This window comes from Nanorana parkeri, unplaced genomic scaffold (assembly GCF_000935625.1).
Source record: "Nanorana parkeri isolate BGI_ZX_2015 unplaced genomic scaffold, ASM93562v1 scaffold307, whole genome shotgun sequence".
Classification (NCBI taxonomy): domain Eukaryota; kingdom Metazoa; phylum Chordata; class Amphibia; order Anura; family Dicroglossidae; genus Nanorana; species Nanorana parkeri.
This window is the reverse complement of record NW_017306575.1, coordinates 40,973-65,118: the sequence shown is the minus strand read 5'-3', so window position 1 is coordinate 65,118 and position 24,146 is coordinate 40,973. Positions and strand designations below refer to the sequence as shown.

The 24,146-nt window shown below is 42.1% G+C and overlaps 1 protein-coding gene across 1 annotated transcript in view; it reads right to left on the bottom strand.

The window, feature by feature from the left end:
- The window catches only part of SLC35D2 (solute carrier family 35 member D2), a 54,625-nt gene that overhangs the window by 5,207 nt on the left and 25,272 nt on the right, over positions 1–24,146 (bottom strand). The window contains exons 9-11 of the mRNA XM_018557870.1: positions 21,967–22,034; positions 20,004–20,082; positions 17,348–17,430 (exon numbers count right to left, since the gene is read on the bottom strand). Of these exons, the coding sequence (XP_018413372.1) occupies positions 17,348–17,430; positions 20,004–20,082; positions 21,967–22,034 (230 nt within the window). The remainder of the gene's footprint in view (positions 1–17,347; positions 17,431–20,003; positions 20,083–21,966; positions 22,035–24,146) is intronic.

Genomic DNA, 24,146 nt, shown 5'->3' with positions numbered 1-24,146 from the left:
TGTGACTATTTTCACTATTCACAGTAAAACCAAATAGATTCACTTACCAGGCGCAACATACCCACTTCTCTTTAGGATAGGAAGTATGTTAGGACAGCAAAACACCTTCCCCTACCATCCATAACATAGTTGTAGGTGTTCTATAACTCACAGGTAACCTGGGAAGGTTTAATAAAGCTACCTGGGATATAACTGCACAGGACAGCACTGGATTTCTGGCAGGATCAAATGGGTATGTTGTGCACTTAAAAAAAATAACAAAACAGTTTCAATTGTATATTTAACAGTTAAAGAGTATTAATTACTTATTTGCACCGTTTTGATCTAAGACTTTGTGGTACTCTATTCCATTAATCTTCATTCTACACTGTCAGATCTTAATTCTTCAACACTAACTGCAGAAAACAAGTCAATACCTACATACTCCAACTCAAACTCTAATGTGAGAAATCTCATCTAGCAAATCTTGTTCATCATGGTGTTTGAAAGAGAACTTACCAGCTGACCCCCAGGTGAGGTTAGATATCTCTAAGGGGACCAATCATGTTTTGAATGCTCATACTAAAGATGATACAAAGTTCTAAATGGGAAAAGCCCTGGCCCTGACGGCTATACGGCTCTTTCTTATAAATAATTTAAGAACGACCTTACTCCAATACTTAAAGATATGTATAAAATAGTATATATGAGGCTTTCCCTTTTTCTCGGCAGTCACAGGAGGCTCACATAGCTCTGATTCTTAAGAAACAGAAAGATCCAGCGCTGTGCGCAAGCTATAGACCAATATCATTGATCAATAACGATCTTAAGATATATGCTAAATTATTGGCTGCATGCCTTTTGCCACAAGTGACACCATTGATACATTTAGATCAGGTGGGATTGATATCAGAGTGGGAGGCACGTGATAATACAATTAAGACCTTATATTTAATTCAATGGGCACGTTGGCATGAGTCCCCAATGTGCCTACTATCCCTGAACGCAGAAAAGGTGTTTGACCGAATGGATTGGTCTTTCCTTAAGGCTCTGTTGATTCAGATGGGCCTATTGCATTCGTTTATTGCAAAACTCTTTCCTGTCCGACTGCGAGAATTAGGATCAATAGTATTCTATCAACACCAGTTAAGATAAATAATGGGACCCGTCAGGGATGTCTCCTGTCGCCACTATTGTATATTTTGCCTATGGAGCATTTAGCCAATGCCATCAGGATGAATGGAGATGTACGGGGTATAGTGGTGGGAGATACACAAACTGAGCCTGTTTGCTGATGATCTGCTCCTCTATATCTCTAATCCCCTTATTGGCTTTCCATCACTCTTAAAAGAAATAGAGCTGTAAACTGAGTAACTCATCGCATCCAAAACTGAATGGTTGGATGTGTTGCTCCCATCACGTGAACGGGAGGTTATTCGGACTGACTTCCCATTTAGGTGGAGGGAGGAAAGCATTAAATACCTTGGAATATATGTGGCGGTACGAGAATCAGATGTTTTTTAATTAAATTAAGTATCTATATATCTTGCTGCACTCCTTACTGGTTAGTAATGAAAACCTGTATGGTCCAGGTGGGTGCTTGAAATGACCACGGATGGCACCGTGAAATAACATGTAGTTCAAAAACGTCACCAGCACTCCAGTATAGTCATGAAAATGGATCTTTTTCACGTTTAAACTGGAGTGCTGCTGATGTTTTTGAACTACATTTGAATTAAATTACACGCAACTATTGGTAGAGATGCAGCATAGATTAAATAGTTTGGGGCCAAAAATGCACTCGTGGATAGGAAGGATGGAATTGACTAAAATTGATATTTTGCCAAGATTTATCGATTCCAAACTATCCCGATTAAAATGCCAAGATCTTACTTCAGGACCCCGAGGTCAGCTATGATTAAATATGTTTGGGGATGTACCCCGGCACGAATAAGATAGGATATATTAGTAATGAATAGACAGGACAGTGGTGCAGGTCCCCCACACATGGAGCTATACTACTGGGCAACAGTGCTAACCCGCATCACAGATTGGTTTTCTTCTATAAATTGTGGATATCTATTGATCAAGCAGCTACCCCTTTAACACTGACTGCAATCCCATGGATCCGGCCCCAGAAAAGGCTGATACAGGGGCCAACCTTCATTTTTTAGGACACTAATACAAATTTGGGACAGGACAGTAAAGCTATACAATATATCAGATGACGTAGGACCTCTCTCCCCCTATATTAAGTAATCCGGATTTTCCGCCACGGTATATCAACCCACGATTTCTAAAATGGACCGATATGGAACCAGCTCCTATTATTCAAGCAATTTCAGAGCATGGTGTGTATATCCTTTATCTTTATTGATCCCAGATGGTGGTTCTTCACAGGGACAGTGGCTTGCATACCTTCAGCTTAAACATCATATTACTGCTCTTAAGCGAGATAGGACTCCCTTTGAGGATTTGTGTATGAACCAAAAGGAAAGTAAACATAAATGATCAAAGATATATCATATTATCTTGGCCCAAGCTTACTCCGAGAGCCCGTTCTATGTGAGAGGATGGCAAACAGAATTGGGCTATAGATTATCACAACACGAATGGAAAAAAAGATCTTTTGTGTTAACGTTCAAATCAAGTATATTAAGTTACATCCAGGAACGGAACTTTAAGATATTGACAAGATGGTACAGATGTCATACCCTAATAAATAAGATCTTTCCAAACATATCTGACTGATGTTGGAGATGTGGAGTAGAAAAAGCTACTATGTTACATATATGGTGGTCATGCCAAAAGATCCAACCTTTTTGAGAAATGGTGTATAGCAGGGGTGCCCATTAGGTCGATCGCGATCTACCAGTCAATCGCGTAGCGATCATTGGTAGATTGTGATGTCCTGTCTTCTCTGGATCCCCACTGCTCTCCCCCCATCTGCAACGGGGATCTGAGGAAAAGTGAAGCTGCAGTAGGGGGCGGGGGATTGCGTGGCCGAATGGCAAAGGACCGGTCCTCTGTGCAGGACAAACACTGGAGCGATCAGCTGATCACTCCAGTGTTTGTAAATAACTGGGGACACATAGTACTATGTGTCCCCAGTTATGAATGAACAGGATGTGATTTGCATCACTTCCTGTTCATTCATAAGTTCCTCAATGGGGAGAAGCGCTCGCTACAGAGGCTCCTCCCCATTCAGAAACTGGTGATAGTCATTTTTTCTCAATGAATGGGAAGCCTCTGTGCTTTCCATTCATTTACAACAGGGGCTGCAGAAAAAGAGATTGAGGACTTTGTGTCTTCAATTTCTTTTTCGATTTTAAAAGGGAAATATTAGGGGGCTGTTTAGACCCCTAATGTTTCCCCAAAGCCCTCACAACGGGGAAAAAAAATGAAATAAAAAAAACAACAAATAAGAAATAATAAAAATAAAATAAAAAATCCTGGAGGCAGGGCACTGGGTTATATCACACGCCTGTTGGGGGACACCTTTTTTTCTTGCCTCGTGCGCAAAAGGAGCTGGCTACGGCTATGCTCCCGCGGTGCTCGTGTGGCTGCCGGCTGAATGTGTCAGACGCCGCAGACGGAAAGGAGCGAGACACCTCTCCCCGTGTGCAACGTCAGCCACACGAGCACCGTGGGAGGATAGGACGCTGGCGCCTCTAGAACGCACTGGAATGCAAGCCGGCCGGCTCCCTGCGTTCAGGGGCGGGAGGGGGCATGGAGATGCAACGCAGCCATGTTCCCCGCCCACAGTTCGATTGCCCGCCCTCGGAACGCAGGCACATTAGTGCCTGCATTCCGGTCCAATGTGACCTGCAAAAATAGTGCTTGCAGCATTTTTGCGGATCACACTGGACCGGAACGCAGGTACTAATGTGCCTAGGTTCTGGGTGCATGCGATCGGACTGTGGGTGAGTGGCCTGGCTGCAGTGCCATAGACTTCAATGCACCGCAACGCCCCCTCCCGCCCCTGAACGCAGGTGTTTTTTTCGTTGGTAGATCTCATTGACCTTGTCATTTGAAAAGTAGATCTCCAGACGAAAAATTGTGGGTGCCCCTGGTGTATAGGATATGGAGAACATCTTGTCAAGGTCCAGGGATCTCTTACACCTGAGATTGCGCTATTATTATACTAGGTCCTATCAAAAAAGTTAAGGCCTATTCCAATTTTTTTTTATTTGCTGCAAGAACGGTAATAGCTAGACAATGGAGGTCTCAAGATACTCCGCAAATTAAAGATTGGATTAAAGAAATTAACTTTTTGAGAAGGGTAGAAGAGTTAGTACTGCCATCACAGGATAGGTACCCACAAAGTCTGGTGACGTGGAACCCATGGATAACATTTTATAGTGCTACTATGTGAGTTTAGAGAACAAGAGGCACAGCCGTAGGGCCACTGTGGGGGGAGGAGGGGGGCGGCAAGGGGAAAGGAGAATGGTTGTCTTTTTTTTGTTTGTTTGTTTTTATGGGGGGGAGGGGGTTTAGGGTTGGGATGGCTTTATGGTTTTTTTTCCTCTTATGTTTCTTTCTTCTGGCTTTGTTTTAGCTGAGACCCTTAAAAGGGAATAATGCCTTTAATATTAGCGGAATATTATATGGTGGTCTCTTAATAATAATGTTCATATGTTTATACTGTGTATATATTGAAAAATAATAAAATAAATATTCTACAAATTACTGTGAGAAATCAGTGTGTGAGGCCTTAGGTGAAACTTAAACATGAGGCACCACACGCTGAGATGTTCCAATCAATTTGTGTGTTCTATATATCTCCACAAGCACCTAAAGCACCTCACATCAAAATTCAATCTCGTGCGGTGGATAGGAGGGGTAACTAGTGCAGACGCAACGCCACTCCTCATTGGCTGGCAGACAGAGCCCCACAAGGCTGATTGTATGAACTCAGCAAGGAAACTGAGCCATCATTTATGGGAGAGGCGAGTGTGACAGGGCTCTTAATTGTGGACCCGCATTCACCTCATCAATATTCACTGAAATGGTGTCATGCAATTTTTGAGGCAGGATCATTGAAGGGGAGAGCAGCCTGAATTCAAAGGGCCAGTCTAGGAGACAGGGGGACTCAGGGGAATAAGGGCTAAGACTCACCCACCAAGTGTCAGACCTCCAAAAGGGAGGGGGCACCCCCTTAGCTCACTTTGGACAAGCTTACCCCTGAATGGGGGGTCTTCAGGGAAGGGGTCAAGTCAGTGTGGCCATGCCACTGCAGTGGACCTGTATAGCACCCTGCAGCAAACCTCACGTGCTGCACTACGTGCCAAGATGGGCGTCTAATGCAGGGCCCATTGCCCAAAGCAACATTAAAGGCTGGCCCCTTCTATTCCGCCCGGGTACAGTTCCTGAAGCCATTGCCGCGGGGCACTGATCCGGAAGGTATAAAGTTGTCAGCAAGAAATAGACTTGATAGTTGAATCACAGTAACAACATACGTAAACTACATACATCTCCCTCAGAGAGAGGAGACATCCATCACCTAATGACACAAGCAGGGAGCGGGAGGGGTTATATGAGGGTCCTCACAACTCTGGCCATTGACCCATTACCTAATCATTATCTGATCATACCACACATATAGTGTTCTATACTGTACATTCAAGAAACATTTGTAAATTTATTGGGCTCTGTGTTTCTAGTGTCTACAAAGAAAATTTGTATTTTTCAATTTATCATCATATGTGTCATCTACAGAGGAAAAGAAGGTGCCAACTCTCAAGGCAATAATATAAAGCACCTTAAAATTATGAGGCAAGTGATTTTCACTCAGCCTCATCATCTGAGCCGACCTGTGACAATGAAACTGTCACAGGTCGGCTCAGAAGATCAGGAAGTGAGCGAACACATACCCGCGCTCGCTCACTTCTCGATCTATCCGTGCAGAGAGCCGTGACAGCTGGGTGGATCCAGACAGAATTGTCGGGATCCGTTCCGGCTGTGGCATCTCAGTATACCGCGAGCTCTAGCTCGCGGTATACTGAGCTTTGGGTGAGGGGAGGACGCTATTTGTGTCCTCCCGTTACCCTTAGGAGAACTATGGGGAAAAGCCCTAACCCCATAGTTCTCCTTTAAGATCATATTGAGTTATGGGAGGAAAGCAATAATGGAGGTGGATGATGAAGAAAGAAAGCTTGAGTTCATGGAAAGGAAAGATGAAATGTAAAGATTTTTTAAAAATACAAGGCTTTTCCACTATTGCAGACTAATTCAAGTACATATGCTTTTTTGCAACAAACAACATAAATCAAAACATTATCCAGCATTGCTTTGGGATTACACAATGTTACTACAAAACATTCTCGAGCACAATCCAATTACAAAATAACCGCAATATAAATGGGAAAGTACTGTATACAAAGGCGGTAATATTGTGGTTATGGAAAACAACCAATAAAAAACCATGTGCTTAGACATATTAAAAAATAAAGAATAGTATAGGAAGATATCATCTACTACTGTGGAGCAGTTCAATAACATATTTTTTTAGATGATCAGTGAAGCTTTTAATACAAATTTTATTACGAAAACAAACATGAGAATTCCTCCAAGTGGACTTTCCAAGGATATAAACCTTCTATGCATTACCACAAAAGCAGAACGGGCTTTCCTTTCCCCCAGGTAGAGCAGTTATTTTTGCTGTGGATAGCCTGACTGAAAATGTTAGCAGATTAGTTTTGTGTGCATGTGAGTGGAATCACTCAAATATCAAATAAAATTTTGTGGGGGGAAAAAAAAAATATCCCTGTGTACACTCCAGTTTCCTGCCAAGAAAGGGACATGCACAGCTAGAGAGGTGCCAGGGATGCTCATTGACTCCTAGATCCAAGATCCTATAGATCTTTGGCTAACCCACCAGCCTGGGCCCCTTCTCTGCCATAGGAAGAACCTGTTAAGGCAGTAAGCCCAGACAAGACCCAGAAAAGGATGCCTGTATTATGTCTGCTCTGCATGTTTAGGGATATTGTGTTATATTGAATGGGCACATATGCAAATTGTTCCTGGCAAAGTAGGTAAGCACATGCGTGCCCTGCCTTTTGTTTTGCCCCTGGCTGGTCTGGCCGCTCTGGTGCTATTTACAATTAGCACATGGGTACCTGCAGAGGGAGAGGAGGATCCCATGATATCACTGTGCAGTTCCACATAAAACCATATGACTGGTGGACTCAGAACTGTGCAATGATGTTGAGACAAGTTCGGTGGCAGCTGGGAGTGGGATAGGCGGGGAGAGGGTGTAGTTTGACATCTTCGCCCTGAGCACTGGGTGACCGTGTCCTGCCACAGGCTGAAAATAATCACCTCTTCTCTGATGACTCTTTGAATATGTACTTATGCCACATTTTATCGTGGCTTAAGTACATAGGTGACATGTTTAGTGTCTGGGACAAGTCTTGTCACATGTATGAAAACAGATTATTTTAACTTACATTTCACAGTATGCAACCAGAAAAGGCTTTCCTTTCCAGATATTTAAATCCTTGTACCAGAAGGTGATTCCCTGACAACCGCACCCTATCATAAACCAATAGCTGATAACATTATTCTCCATGGCAGTAGTGCACATCAAGCACCTTTAGACAAAAGTATCCTATACCATCAATAGTAAGAAAGAAATTAGCGATAATCACGCAACACTTTATTATTTATATCTAAGACCAGAAAGATTAATACAGTTATTATGGTGATTTGCTATACCTGCAAGCACAAAGGAATCCCTAAATAAGCATTGGTATTTATTGAAGAGTGACAATAAAGTAACAAAATATATATGAACACTCCAGAAATAGTGTTTACAAGAGTTAGATCTATAAAAGAAAATTTAGCAAAGAGCCGTTAGTTGCAAACCGACGCAGAGAACCTTGTGTATGTACAGGGACAGTAAACATGGCTCTTGCAATTATTGTATATATCGAAATGATCAAGAGCAGACTATTTTACCGAATGGTTGCCCCCTTATTTCTAAACATTATGTGGATTGTAGTACAGTAGGCATTCTATGTGGGGTGTTGTATGTGGGGAAAACTACACACTTTTTTTGGAGGAAAATATATGATCATATCTATTCTATTGACAATAGAAACATAGCCAATCCAGTGGGAAGACATCCACCTTTCCATCACCAATACAATCCATCATATATATTGTTTGTGGCTAGTTTCAAACCTTTTCTGAGAGAAACTCATAAAGCAGATGTCAGAAAGTTATATTTGGTAATATAGTGTTCTGACATTATGTGACATTTTTTGCAAACATTTGTGTAATGCTCACGATATTCAGTACAGGATTTACTGCCTCCGGCTCGATCTTCCCTTTCCCCAGCTCCCCTTTAGGTGGGTGGGAGTAGCTGTGGTGAGGTGGCAGGACAAAGTACAGGTTAAAACGCACTAGGACATGGTTGGGCTTAATGCGCATTCCAGCATTTGGTGCAACAACACTGGTGATTCCACACTGTGCGCCATATGCTACGCCGTGAAATCAGGGTTTTTTTTAGCCACTGGGCGCGGCTGGTGTGCCACAATAGAATTACAGTGACACTGACCCTTTTCTGTGAGCATCATCTGTGGAGGAGTCCTTGCTAAGCTTTTACATTTGGCTACTATTGGCGAGTGCCTTTATTAAATGCAATGGGGGGGGGGGGTGTTGTCACCCTGGCTCCTTTACAACTTATGTGATATTTTAGATCCAAGTAAATGTGTTTTTCTATACTTTTGGCACAAGAGGGACTTAAAACCTCTACTTTAGTGGTATGCCTGTTGGTTAGGACAGTTATTTTGGTTAAATTACTCTTTGATTTTAATGTATAAAAAAAAAAAATTAGATACCTTTTTTAGAGACCGCAACATACAGGGGTACATGTACACTTAAAAACAAGGACACACAGTGACTCGTGTACACATATACACAATCACATACAGACACACAAAGTTTGGACTTGATGGACCTGTGTCTTTATTCAACCTCAAATACTATGTAACTATGTATATTATTTACATGGGAGTGCCACTGGCGATATGACCCCTTTATAATCCCTTGTATCCCTCCCCAACTCATGAGATTCTTTCTTTACACCTACAGTGAAAAGACCTTTTAGACAGAACTACTCAGTATACAATGTTAAATGTGAGTAATGAAATAATGGATCGGCAATACTGGAATATACTATACATGTAAATATATGCACTAATAAATGTGTTTATGGAGTTATAGATAATTAACCTCATATAATCTCCTGTAGAAGTAGACCATTGAACTACGAAACATGTGGAAAGGCTAGGAGGTGTAAAGTTATTTGATGCTTGATTTATCATCAATATGATTGAATTACAACCAGTCTAAATGATGCTTTAAGCCTTTTGCAATAAATGAATGAAATTAAAAATCTTTGGGGTGATGGGAGAGAATTTCCCAGAATTTCAATCCTAATTGCAGTCCCCATCATAAGTCACAATATTATTGTGTACAGGATAAAGGTGTTAGTGTTTCCCAACACCAGTTAGGTACCACTAGCACTTTTACACCTCTATTCATGTAGCTCCAGCTAAGAGCCTGTACATAAGCAATACATTTTTCTAAATTTTCCAGGCAAAAAGGTATAAACATCAGAAAATTTATTGTTTAAGGTAATTCTAGTGGTTGAAGTCTACTCCAGTGATAAGCATACAGATCAGTTACTGAGACACCCACAATTAGTTTACCAGTGGATTTCTAAAGATCCAGTTGTTCTGTTCCAAAAAGAACCAACAAGATCCAAATGCCCAACCAGCTTTGTGTACGTGTGTCAACTGAGAACTAATTTAGGCAAAATTACTGGGGCCTTAAAGAGTTCAATGAAGGGCTAGAACGAAAACTTTCAGTGTCCCAGTTTGAACTGCTCCAAGATAATTCACTGCAGTCCATACACCATGACAATATTAATGTAATTTAGAGCTGTCTCCAGTCAAGGAACTAACAATAAAAACAATAGCCGCGTAACTGATTTTGTTCTGGCTAATCACTGCATCCTAGTCATGGGTTTATATCATTAAATTGTGTTTTGTATTAAAGCACTGTCCTTCTAAAATGTGAAACAAATGTTAAGTTTCCATCTGAAAACAAACTGTAAAGTAGTGACATACTTCAGTTTTTGTACCTTTTCAAAGTTTGAAAAAACCCCCATCTTTAAAGAAGTTAACATCCAAAGATGTAAAATAATAACCGTTTTATGCAATTTATGCAAGTTCAAATGGCAGAGAAAGTCACAAAACAGAAATACAGTACATTTGGGGGGAATTTATCAAGACTGGAGCAGACAAAATCTGGAGCAGCTGTGCATGACAACCAATCAGCTTCTCTCTTCAGTTTGTTCAGTTAAGTTGATTAGTTGCCATGCACAGCTGTTCCAGATTTTGTCTGTTCCAGTTTTGATAAATTTCCTTCATTAAAAGGAGAACTATGAGGTGAGTGAAGATCAGTCATCCTCATAGTTTGAGCCGACCTGTGACAATGAAACTGTCACACGTTGGCTAAATAGATCGGGAAGTGAGCGAACGCATATCGTCGCTCGCTCACTTCTTGATCTTCACCCTGCAGAGAGCGGGGACTGTCGGTCACGGCTCCCCGCAGGGATTCCCCCCTTCCCTCTTCGATCCTCCAGCGCTGACTCACTCTAGATAGGCAGAGCTATCTGTCTTTCACGTAGCTGGGTGGATCTCGACAGCATTGTCGGGATCCGTCCCGGCTGCGGTGGTCTTGGTATACCGCAAGCTGTAGCTCGTGAAATACTGAGCTTTGGAACAGCAAAATGTTTCCCAGCACACTCACCAGCCAATAAAAAAAAACTTGTCTAACCGCTAAAGGTTAAAAACAGGTTTTAGATACACGTCTTCTGCAGAATATGTGAAAGCCGCACAGCCGCGCCAAGGCACCTCTATATAGTGCGGTCCTAACACTAACCTATGAGAGCCTCCATCTTGGAGCACATGTAGCAAAAGATAAAATTGGGTGCAGGTTTGCCATCATCTAGATAGGCAGAGCCAGCTGTCACTCACACAGCTGGGTGTAGCTCGCGATATACTAGCGTCCTCCCGTGACCCAAAGCTCAGTATATGTCCTCCCGTGACCATTAAGAGAACTATGGGGAAAAACACTTTCCACCTTAGTTCTCTTTTAGGTATTAAAGTTAAGCACATTTAAAAAAAGCACACATTTATAAAATGGTTCAATATCAGAGATATAGTATGTTGTTTTTTAGGGAATTCAGCTAAATTCAACAAAATCCCTGTTTGACAACTATAGATGAAATAAAATCAGGGCATATTCTCAAATTTTCTCCCAGGATGCTCATTTGACATCCGAAATGTTGAACTTTGAGGGGTATGGAGACAGGGTGTCGAAGTCAAGTAGATGGGTCTCTTTTTGGCCACATTCAAAGGAGACGGGTGAAAACTTTTCAGCCGACCAGTAACTGCAGCCAATCATCTGAAGTCACTGTTCAGCACTGTATTCTGACAGCCGCGGGCACCAACTGTCCAAATACAATAGGCACAGCAGGAGGAATTTAAGGGTGTATGACCAGCTTAAGGAATAACTAAGTGCAGATGCACTCACAATTAGGTGCTGGAGCATATCTTTTTAAGAGGTGTGATATTGTGTGGCAATCCCATGGTGGAATTTGGGATTCTGATCACCCAGGACTCTCAGCCAGAAGGACTGAGAGGTGTCAGGAAGCAAGGGGTGTTCTGGATTCTGCATGGGATCCTGGAATGGGGAGGTTTCAAAGTGATTCAGGAGGGAAGAAAGCTCCAGGCCTGGAACCAGGGTTCAGCAGTGACCAGCACCCGATAATTGCACAGGTGTGCACAACCATTAAAGTGACATTAAGGTCACTTTTTCCCTCCCCCCAATGTTAATTAAAGCACTCACCTTAAAATTATGTCTCTTAATCCAATCTTCCTCTTCTTTCCTGTCGTTTTCATCTGAACCTCCAGCGCTGCTGCGGGTCTACGATCCAGCGCAGACTCCTCTGTGCTTGCTGGCACTTCCTGTCCGACTGTGTCTGCATGCGGGTGCACGCGTCCATAGACTTACCTTGTGTCTCTCCTCCTCTCCCGGCCGAAAATCCGAACTGCGCATGCGCCTGCCCCAAGATGCTTTGCGGCCGCCCGATACACTTTTTGCATATATCTACTGCTTGCAAGCAGTAGATATATGCAAAAAAACGGAGGGTTTAGAAACCCTTTAAGGAAATGATGCTGGCTAGGGGAATCAGCTTCTGCTGGGAAATAGGAGCAGACCGTGTTCAGGAGTCAGGAGGACTTCCCCAGAAGTCAAAGTGGAATCAGGTGGTGTGTGTGCTGGAGTCACACAAATACAGCCAGGGAGGCTGGAAGAACTAGTGAGGCTGGAAAAGCCGACAGCTTGAGAGGCCACCAGTACAAGTGCAGGACAGCACTACGGAGAGGACCAGTGGGAATGGAAGCCAGGAGGCTATACTCATGTTTTGTTGCAAGCAGTGCATGGATGCTGTAGTGAACAAAACCTGGGTTGGTTTATCCAATGTGGATGTATGACCACTCATTTAAAAAAAGTGGGCTACTAGGTCTTTAAAAAGAAGATATTGCGAGTGGACTGCATTACTAAACGGCTCACCATATGTGCTAATATCCCCAAACATCACAGAGGCCATAATTTTACTTTATGTATTATTTCTGAATTGCATTAAAGGAGAACTATGAGGTGAGTGCGTTTCACTCACCTCATAGTTCTAGCCAACCAGTGACAATGAGACTGTCACAGGTCGGCTCAGTAGATCGGGAGGTGAGCGAACATATACCGGCGTTCACTCACCTCTCGATCCTGTCACGGCTCTCTGCCGTGACAGGGGAGGGGCTGGATTCCCCCCTCCCTGATCCGCCAGCGCTGACTGGCGTAACGGACGGGGGAGGGGGCGGTTACAGCTGGCTCTGCCTCTAGATAGGCAGAGCCAGCTGTCACTCACGCAGATGGGCGGATCTCGACATCGATGTCGGGATCCGCTCCGGCTGCAGCTTCTCAGTATACCGCGAGCTGTCGCGGTATACTGAGCTTAGGGTAACGGGAGGACGCTAGTTTGTGTCCTCCCATTACCCTAAGGAGAACTATGGGGAAAAGCCCTGACCCCATAGTTCTCCTTTAAGGGAGCTCTACCCACACTAAGACACCTATGTATGGCAGTCACTAGAAACTTCCCTGTGCATAGAAACAATATGACAAAGTTCTGAGAAACGTTAGCGATGACATAGTCACTTACACATTACATCATCACTTCAGCACTAGGTCTGATGAGCTGAAAGTAAACTTCAGATGCTTGCTTGCTCCATTCAATGCTCCCACTGTGTAATGGGTAGCTTCCTGCATAATGTTATGCCCGGGTATTAAGCTTTATATGTTTCAGGTTAATGAATGAACACTAACATACCACTGCTTCTAACGTTCAACAGAAATTTAAATTATTTCAGTTTTAATGATATTACTCTGCATTTTGTGATACATCTATTGCCTTCTAATTAAACAAAACAGGGCAGACAATGTAAACTACTGAGCAGCAGTTTATAAGATATATATCAGCTCTCAGCATTGGGATATGAAAATGTTATCACTCTGCTGCCAAGTTCTGGGAAAAGTCCAGTGTTAAAATTGTTTTATCATGAGATGTAAACGTATTGATGAATGTTATTGCCATAAAAGGATAAAACATGTTGAAAATAGGTTCTTCAAATCTAATCTACTTTGTTTCTAAAAAGTAGGAATGCAGACACCAATCCACCACTGGTTTGTACATTGAAAACATTGTGTTAAAATTTCCAGATTCCATGAAGGGAGCAAATACAGAATATTACGAGGTTTTATTTATTCATTTAAATATTAAAATTTTACTTATTTAAGAAAGATAAGAGTACGGTGGTAAAGAGAATTTAGCAGACATCCATATGTAACAAGAAAGTTCTCTGTACCCCTGAGGAAGTAAAAAAATAAGCTTTGGGTCAGGGAGAAATAAGGGGTAAAACACAGAGAAAGGGGAGGGGAGATAAAGGGAATGAGGAGAGGCAATTTCTAGGTGTATGATTGGGTTAAGAAGGAGGTAGGCGGTGACCTATACCCTTCGGGGATAGGGTAGTGCATCAGCAATTTTTAGGGGCTTCTACATAAAGGTATTCTTGTGCTAGCAAGGCATTCAGCTTGTTCCTACAGGTATATTTACAAGAACTCATTGATTATGGTCTCCCATGTGACCACGGTGTAGATATTGAATAGTGCATCCCAGAGCCACCTAATAGAGTGTCAATCCTAACCGATGTGCCCCTCTGCCCTAGGGGCAGAGGGGCAATATCAATGGGAAGACCCTATGTAAATTGTAGGGACATTTACACCAATGCGATAGTATTTTTAGACTGTTATTGTACTGCAGTGGCTCTAATAAGTTTAAGTGTAATAACAAAGGCCTTCAAGATTTCATCTTTCATGAACTCTAATCTCTAATTCCTATTCCCGCTTAGCAATAAAAAAAGGGGTTGTGACCCAACCATTCGGTCAATTAAAGCCCATGTAGCAAAAATATAGTGTGGGATGGGACGGTGGGGCATTGGCAGAGAAATGTGAGGTCTGTACAAGTTCTGCACATGGGGTCTGTTTGTCTAAGAGACAGATAACAATCGCATTGTGCGAAGTAATGAAGCTAATTTTCTGAGATCGAGACCTTTGCCTGAAGGAGGTCATGTAAACGATTAATACCTAGAGTGGTACAGGTCTGATAGATAGGTGATGGCCTATCGTAATGCCGCCAGGGATAAGTTGTATTATGAGTTCCAGGGAAAAAAAGAGTCATGTAGGAGGATATATGATAGGTATGAATAAGTGAGTCTTCGGTGTATAGCAAAGGAGATAGGCAAAATGGAAGTGTGTGAAGTTTGGGGCGCTCACTTGGTACAGGCCACAGGACAGAGAAAGGCAGCACAGATGAGATTTGTTTCTCAGTCATTATTGTTGTTTCCATTGTAATGTCAATGTACAAAATGAGTACGTAAACCAGCTTTTTATATTATAGCTCCAGATTTGGTAAGCCTGCTCCCCCAGCATTTTTACCTCATATCAAGATATTATACTCCAACCTGGGTCCTTGCCTGGCCTATATATAGTGGAACAGTACCACATGCATTTGTTAAAAGGAAGATCAAGGTGTGCATACGTGAGCTGTATGAAACAAGTAAAGAAATCTCAGGAGCATATACATTTTAAAGATAGCCATTAGAGAAAATAATTTTCTTAGAGTACATCACAGGACACAGGGAGTTAAATTAACTGCTGAGTTATGCAGCTACCTCCTGGTCATTGGAAAATCAATAACCTCTCCCACTCCCAGCCTGCTTTAGTTTTGTAGCAAGCAGTACAGAGTGGATCACAAAATACAGAGGTGGGGGATCCTGTGTCCCGTGATGCACACAAAGAAAAGGATTTTACAGGTAAGACACAAATCCTGTTTTCTTGATTGTTTATTACAGAACAGGCCCAGGAAATACAACCCTAACAGGGCACAGTAAAAAAAAGAACTAATAAAAAGGAGGCATACCTGAATCACAGGGCATCACCACAACATGCCTAGCAGAAGTGATGGCTACAAGGAAGGCCACTTTGCGAGTGATTAGGGGAAGAGGGAAATCTCTGATTGGTTCAAAGGGCAGTTATTCAACAGCCAAGAGAACCAGACTGAGGTACCACAAAGTAACCCGAAGTGGAAACAAGGGAAACAACATGGGTTGTCCTCTGCAAGAAGATCTTCACTATGGAGTGAAAGGCAAGTTGACTCTAGAAGAGAATCACAAACACAGATATCCGACCTTTGATGGTACTCAAGGCCAACCACTGGTCTAAGCCAGATTGGGGGACAGATAAAATGTTTCCCATGCAGTACTTCCTAGGATAAAACTTCCTGGCCTTGCACGAAGCAAAATAAGCCTTTCAGGTGCAATGGTAGAGCTTGTGGGAGTTCAACTTTCTACTATTAAAGAGCATAGAGGTTAAAGCATCTGAAGGACCACTGTTCCTCAAGGCCTGGACTTTAACAGTCATGCCGTTAAAGACAGCGGTGGAGAAGCTGGGTGGAATACTGGTCCTTGTGACAGCAAGTTTGGATTGGAAGTGCCCACATAGTTTGTAGAATATGCTATTCATATTTTACAGTGATAATAGAGTGCTTCCCCTTTTTTTAATATTTTAGATTTAGTATAGTTTATCAGGATCTTAATTCTGTTCAACAGACTTGTAATTTCTAGTGGCTGCGAGTAGTGTCCAGGTTGCCTCTCTTGTGGTCCCCCACCGCCTGGTGGTGTTTCTATCTAGGATGTATATTGAGGGTATTATTATTGCTTTCATAGAGCTAAATATCTATGCTCTACCTGTTTTTATGTTTCTACAATAAAATTATTTTTCATTTTTGATTACAGTAGGTATATTTTTGGTTGTGGTGTATGCACCTTTAAAACTCAAATCTTTGCTTCTTTTTGTATCATTCTATGATATATTTAACAGTGCTTAGACAGCTTTAATCCATCATAATGATTGTGCTATTATACTGGATTTCACATTCAGTACAACATGGACAACATTTAAAATCATTGTGCTGTTCCTGGTAAAACAAAGGGAGGTTCACAAATAGAAGTCCTTTTGCTGCCACTGTAGTAAGAAGATGTAGAAACAACTCTTTTTTTAATCATTCATAGTAAATACCCCGTTTCAATATGGGTTTTTGGGGTCTTACACTGGAGCTTTGAGTCAGTACAATATATATATTCATATTGAAAATACCAAAAATTATCTATGACAGACAGTGCAGGTGAAGATGCCAAAGAGCAATTTAGGATGGTGCAAAGGAGCAGAGATGATGGCTGCTCCCATTTCTAGGAGGTTTCTCTTTGGGCTGCTTGGAGTGAATAATGAGCAGCTTAGTACAGAGACTTCCTCCCTGTATCTCATTTGGAGACTAGGAGAGGAGCATTAGGGACTGTTTCAAGATGAAAGACCTTTAAACAGATTACAAGACATGTGCAGGACAGGAAGCTGCAAACTAAGCTTTTCTGTAAAATATATAGACATTTTTATTTAGTAGTTTGCTACAAATCATTTTTGGCACAGTCTATTGCCTAAAATAAAAAAGTTATCTTTTAAAGGAGCTAAGTAAGTACTCCCATTGACAACAGCAGAACAGGCTAAAAAAAAAATATAGGTGCCAGTTGATATACTTTTACACTCACTGACCTGAAATTTGTCCAACACGTCAATATTCAATACATAGAAATGTTAGCATTTATGTAAACATGTTTAAATGTGTACTTACCAAATATTTAAACCTAAAAAATTTAACCAAGAGAAACTATAATCTCCACCCAGAAAAATTCCGATGTAGGCGATGGATACATTCTAAAAAAAAAGGAGGAAAATGTAGAAGTAAAATCAGCAAGACAATGACACTTTAAACCTTCTGGACTGCACCAAATTAACTGGCATACCTGCCATAGAGGAAAATGGAAGGTTACCATTGATGACCTCTCTGAATAGGCTTGCATGCATTAAATGAAGTCAGAACGAAGCCACTGGCATAGTAATTCTGGTTCAGTGACTAAAACAGTATTGAGTCAGATTATCAGCATGAACAACCTGCAACTAACATTTTCAAAAGGAGGTCAGCAATGGCAGGTTCCATTTTTTATGTCAGGGTTCTTTAAATAGTTCAGTAGACACAAGCATTTATATTTCAGTGTTATATCTGGGTAGCAATGGGGGAAAGTAAATCTGAGCAAAGACTTGCTTTTATGAGTGTTCATGGATAAAAAATGGAAAGTGACATGCAGCCAACAGGAGGGATCTGACATGCAGCCAATTGGAGGGGTCTGCAATTCAATGCAAGTAGCCATTTCCTACATTTAGCATTGCAAATTGCATCTGTAACTTCACAGACACTTATCTGTACAACATTATTAAAATTAGGGATGCCCCGATACCAGTATCCATCTCAGTGCCGATACCGAGTATTTGGGGCGAGTACGAGTACTCGCCCAAATCCTCCGATGCCCAGCCCGATACTTCCTATATCAGGAAGCCGGGCAGCGCGTCATTATACGCTGCCAGTTTCCTGATTGGCCGGGAAGCGGCTCCATGCTCTCTCGTCACTTGTGATGAGAGAGCATGGAGCCGACTTCCCGGCCAATCAAGAAGCCAGGCAACGTGTAATGATGCACTGCCCGGCTTCCTGATTGGTCGGGAAGCTGGCCAATCAGGAAGCCTGGCGCCGTGTAATGACGCAACGCCCGGCATTCTGATTGGCCAGGAAGCCAGCTTCATGCTTCCTCCTCATCTCACGACGAGGGAGCATGGAGCCGGCCTCCCAGCCAATTTAGAGAGCAGGGCTTCCATGATTGGCCAGCAAGCCAGCTCTGGCTGGGTACCGGAGGAAGGCCGCTCCTGGCTGGAGAGGCCCCGGGAGAGACAGGCTGGACATGCCGAGGTGAGAGGGGACAGAGATCCGCAGCATAACAAGCCATAGAGCCGAGCACTGCAGAGACATGCTGGATCACATGATTATTATTATTATGGGGATTCCTATGGGACAGCTTTCTTGTTAATCGGGAAGCCGGGTGGTGAGTCTTTGCACGCTGCCCGGCTAATCAGGAAGCCAGGTGGTGAGTCATTACACGCCACCTGGCTTCCTGAATGGGACTTTCGGTACTCGGAAAAAAATTATCAGTACTCGGTACCAAAATATCGGTATCGGTGCATCCCTAATTAAAATGTATTTTGTGTTGAACCTGTGCACCTGACAGTATGTGAAGTAGACAGCTAAAAACCAAATGAACTGTATCTTGCAGTTGAAGAACTACATCTGAGCAGCTCCCACTTGTTCTTGGTCTATTTGTGTTTGGGCAAGCTCAGCATCAGTCATCCTAACAAATAAAACCATTTCTAACAGTTTAAGGTTTCCATAAACTGTGTTTAGCATTTCATTTAGGGTTGCATCCAGGACTCCTATCTGGAGGTTAGGTCAGGAATGCACAACTAAATGGAAAAGCCATAACAGAGGATGATAAATCCATGGCTCGTGTGTGGTAAGAGAAACAGTGCTGATGTGCTGATCTTGGAGCATTGTACGGTTTAGCTTTTTCTTAGAAATGTATTGAAAATACATTAAAGTGTATTTAAATATAAAACATTTTTGTGTGGATGGGTTATAACCTCAGTCAGGTTTTTCTTGCTGTCTGTGTGCTCATTAGGGAAATTGATACTTTTTATTTCTCTTGGTGACCACTCTGGGATTTAAAGAGGGAAAATCAAATATTTTGAGTTGTCATCAGAACAGCAATAAACGGGAAATCTTCTAATAGGGACACTTGTTCAGGTGACAAGAGTGATTTTTCCTCACTTTAGAGAAATTTCCTCTCACCCAGTTACATCTATAGGGCAGGAAGTGAAGAGAAAACTCCCGTATGGGTTGCAGATGGCAACAAATCTAAAAGAGGTTTAACTAATAACTACTTTATCCAAAATGAAAAAGAACATTTTGGCTTTACATATACTTTAGCTGGATATAGTCAAATAAGCCAGTAACTGTAGTGGCTGTAGGGTGTTCCTAGAGGAGGCCAAGGACGAGGAATCTCCTCTTTGTCTCATTCAAGAGCGGTTTCAGCAGCTCCTTCAACACTGAAAAAACAGAACAAGTAAACAGAAGGAACATTACATCGAGGATCCTCCTGCATCCAGGATGTCCTGCATCCAAACTAAATGAGATACCTTATTAGCCTACAGGGTTAAAGAAATCAATTGGTGCCCCAACAATGGGCTACACTAACACTGCATAGGTGATATAATCCTACACTGTGAACCTTTCAAAAAGGCTAAAGTTAAATAACAAACTTTACTTTTATCTTAACTATGTAAGAAATGTAAAATACCCTGTAAACATCTATGAAGATTTACTAACAAATGCAAATCTCAATTACCTTGAGGGCTCCAATGACTGTAGTGGTAAGAGCTGAGTTGTAGTAACTGCAGAGCACTATTGCATATACCAATAAAAATCTGAGGGGGAAAAAAAAAAAAAATCAACAAAATCTGGAAGGAAAATTAATATAATGTCTCCTGCTCCTCCTGGAGCATTTACTAAATACCTCCCAGTTTGAAAGGCCATACCCAGATTGTCATAGGAACAGTGGTCATCTTTGATACAACTGCATCCAAGCCAAATGACACTGGGGGATCTTCTTATGCCTTACTTCTCTTTCAGCCAAGGCCAGTTTTCCCTCCCCAGTTTTATGTAACAGTTTGGCCTGTGGTTTCTCCACGTCTTAGTTGTCAATCTTTAAAATGTCTAGAAAATACCTGTGGCAGCCCCACACATGCCCAAAATATCAAACACCAGTAGTCTACTAAGACATTCCTATTCTTAGCTCTCCTTAGCAGCCACTATTAAAGAGCAGATTTAGTTTTTTCTTTGAGTGGTCAACAGTTTTCAAGACATTTCTGTAAAAGAAATGGGGAAATCCATACAACAACCTTAATTTAAATTGCATTTTATTTCAAAAGGAAATGTCCCAGACATCTGACCTGTCCATGAAAGTAAACAACCTTGTCACGCTTTTTTTACACTGCATTGACAACTTGACATCTAATCATTTAACTGGGCATCATGCTGTGATACCAGATTTCAACAGCATGCAAAACAGATATTTGTGATTCCTGGTTTTAAAACAGAAGTACAGTCAACCCTTTTTTTTGCCTTTGTCTCTTCTTTAGGTCACAGATGTACACCTGTTAATGTACGTTTGTGACCTAACTTAACAGATAGCTGAGCCGCGCCGCAGGTGGGAAGGATCCTGACAATATTGTTGGGAGGGGATCTACCCTGGCTCTCTAAGTGACAGCTGGCTCTGCCTCTCTGTACATAGCTGAGAGCCAGTGCCAGCTGTTCCCACCCCCTCCCCTGCCTGTTCCTCCAAATGAACACTGGAAGAACGGAGAGGCAAGGGGCAATTCCTGTTGGAAGCAGTGACTGACAGTCATTGCTTTTTGGTTTTTCTGCACAAAGCACATTTGGTAAAACTTTTGATTGTGTTTAGCACACTTCCACAGCAGCTTTAGATAGGGTATAGAAGTCCAGTAGAGCTTGATGTATGCTTGATCCAGTATAACTGTGCATGTTTTCCATGGTTTACAACTAGGTTTATATTACATGTGCATTTCACCCTAAAATATCTAATACAGTTTTTTGGGCTACACTGTGTATAGGATGTGAGGACACTGAGTGACATACCAACATTATAGTGGATGAGGAGACAGGCAGGAGGGAGCGCTGTCACAGCTGGCTTGGGTTTGGGTGAGTATAACATTTTTATTTTTGAACCTAGACAAAAATGAGCACTGAACTGTTGCAGTGCAGGGGTAGCCCCACTGCAAGGGTTTAGAAAAGTTCTACATGGAGTTGTTCTTTAAGCGTTCACCTACACTCAGCCTAAGTCTTTGATTCAGCTCATCTGTCCCCATGGAGCCTTTTGGATTTCATACCCAGGCGGTACACAGGTCTTTGACTCCAGTTCAATCCTACAGTAAGCCTTGCTCCTTCACTGTGCTAAGCCAAAACCCGTCATTCAACTATCAAATGCTAAACCCTCAAGGCCATGTAATTAAGATATCATATTTTATGGATATACTGTATGTGCTTATATTTCCTTAGGTTGGTTTAGAAGAAAAGAAAAACAGAGTCAGTCTCCCTTGACATTGTTTACATATACACTGATTGTATTGCAAAATTTTTAGGTTTGGAGGTATATGTTAAAGTATATTACATGGCACATGGTAAAACAGAGCTTACTTTGAATATTCCAGCATAAACTATGGAACAGATCCAAGAATGCCATGTAGCGCCATGAGCAATGAGGAGAAATGGCACATACATATGCAACTTACCCCATGGAACAGGAAAGGAGGAATTGGAAAGCAAAGTAAATGTTTGTCCACTCAGTATACTGTGTAGCCTACAAAAAATAAGCATTAATATATTACTCAAGGGAATAGCAATGTAATTTTATTTATAAACTGGTGGGCAGATACACATGCCTTTTGTCAGGAAATTTACAGTTATGGTGGCCATACACCTTACAACCATCGCACGACTTTCGTTGTGCAATGGTTGTAAGGTGATTAAAAGTTTGTATGACCTGCCCATCTTGGACAGGCAGATCGTACTTGCGATTATCACAAGTCCTCCTCGCTGAGGGGAGGGCTTGCAGATGAGTGTAATGGTGAGCAGGCAGTGTGCGCTTGTGCACCTCGGGCCGTGCGGCCTTCGTCTTGTGATCGCGCTACCAACCCGCCTAAAATCATACGATTTTCGGCGGGTTTTCTAGCGTGCTCGTTATACGCAAATCGTGAAACCGTACTGTAAATGCGGTCGCACGCTGCCCATCAACCTTACGATTATCGTATGATCGCGGGATCACCCGCGATTATCGTACGATAATCGTCAGGTGTATGGGCACCTTTACCCACAAGGGTTTCTCCACCAGGTACTAAGTCATGTTTTGCATGGGGATCAAATACTAATTTTACTCACTGAACTGCAACTCAAATTTATAACATTTGTATTATGTGTTTTTTCTGGATTTTTGGTTGATATTCTGTCTCTATCAATTAAAATACACCTATGATAAAAATTATAGACCGTTCATTTCTTTGTAAGTGGGCAAACTTACAAAATTTGCAGGGGATCAAATCATTATTTTCCTCACTGTAGCTTATAACTGAGCATATTAAAAAGAGGAGAGAGAACACTCATTTTCAGTCACAGATCATTATGTACCATTTACCCCTTGTATAAAATAAATAAATAATGGTATTACAAAGTATTACCACTAGCAGAACTAATGGGGTCGAAGCGGTCACATTTGCGACCGGGCCCTGGCATTCCGCCACTTGGGGGGGGGGGGTCCATTTTTTTTTTCTACATTTAGCCCTGCTTCGGACAAGCAGGGCTAAATATAAAAGCAGAGGAGCCATTTTAAACGAGATATTATACAGCCACTGAAATCACCTGTATGCAGGCCTGCTTGTGACTTGTCCGGCCCACCTCCATGGTCTGCCCCTCCTCCGGTTTCCTTCTTTCTCTGCCGTGGTTTTCGAGGTCCCCTGCTGTCAGGAACCGGATCTGAACCCAGAGCCTCTGGTGTAGCTGGCAGTGGTTCTACATGCGGAGCCACCTAAGAACCTTCGATAGCTCCTTGCCTGATCTCCTGTGTAATCCTCAGTTATACCTAATCTCTGCTGAACTCTGAACTCCATGCTCCTCCCTTGAACTTCCTATTTAAGCCATGGCTTTGCACTTAGTCTTTGCCAGATTATTGTGCTCCTGCCAGTATCTTGCTTCCTTGCTCCTGTGATACAATCCTCTTATACTGCTACCCGTGTACCGACCTTTGGCTGCTGATTCACCGACTACTCTCATCGTCTTCTGCTTCATACTCGATACCTTTGGCTGCTGACCTCGGCTTGTTCACTGACTACGCTTCTGCCTGCTCCTATACTTCTACCGTCTGCTTGTGTACCAAACCCGGTCTGTTATACCACAAATTTGCCTGCTGTTTCAGCTACTGGACTCTGAGCCTGATCCCAGATCGTGACACCTGCTCTTCTGGGGGACCCCTGACCACGGCAAGGCAGTTTAGGATGGAGAGCGGGGAGCAAAGTGGAGAACCTCTGTTCTTTGCTCCGTGATCAGTGAAACAGGATCGTTGTACTCGCAGCCCTCCTGTGTCTGCTGTCACAACCTAAGCTGTACAGAAGATAGAGCACATGTGTGCTCTATCTTCTTTATTGGAGGGCAGGCTCATAAAGAGAGCCTGTCACCTCTGAATGCTACCACCCAGGGGCTTCTTAGCCCCTGGGTGATAGCAATAAAGTTAAGTGAAAAAAAGTATAAAATTAAATAAAAATAGAAAAATTAAAAATTTATAAAATGTAAGAAATAAAAATGTAGTAAAAAAATAAAAAAATAAAAATGAAAAAGAAAATTAAAAATTGATAAAAGTAAAAAATAATAAAATAAAAATTAATAATAATAATAAATCCGCACAGCCCAACCTGTATGGGGT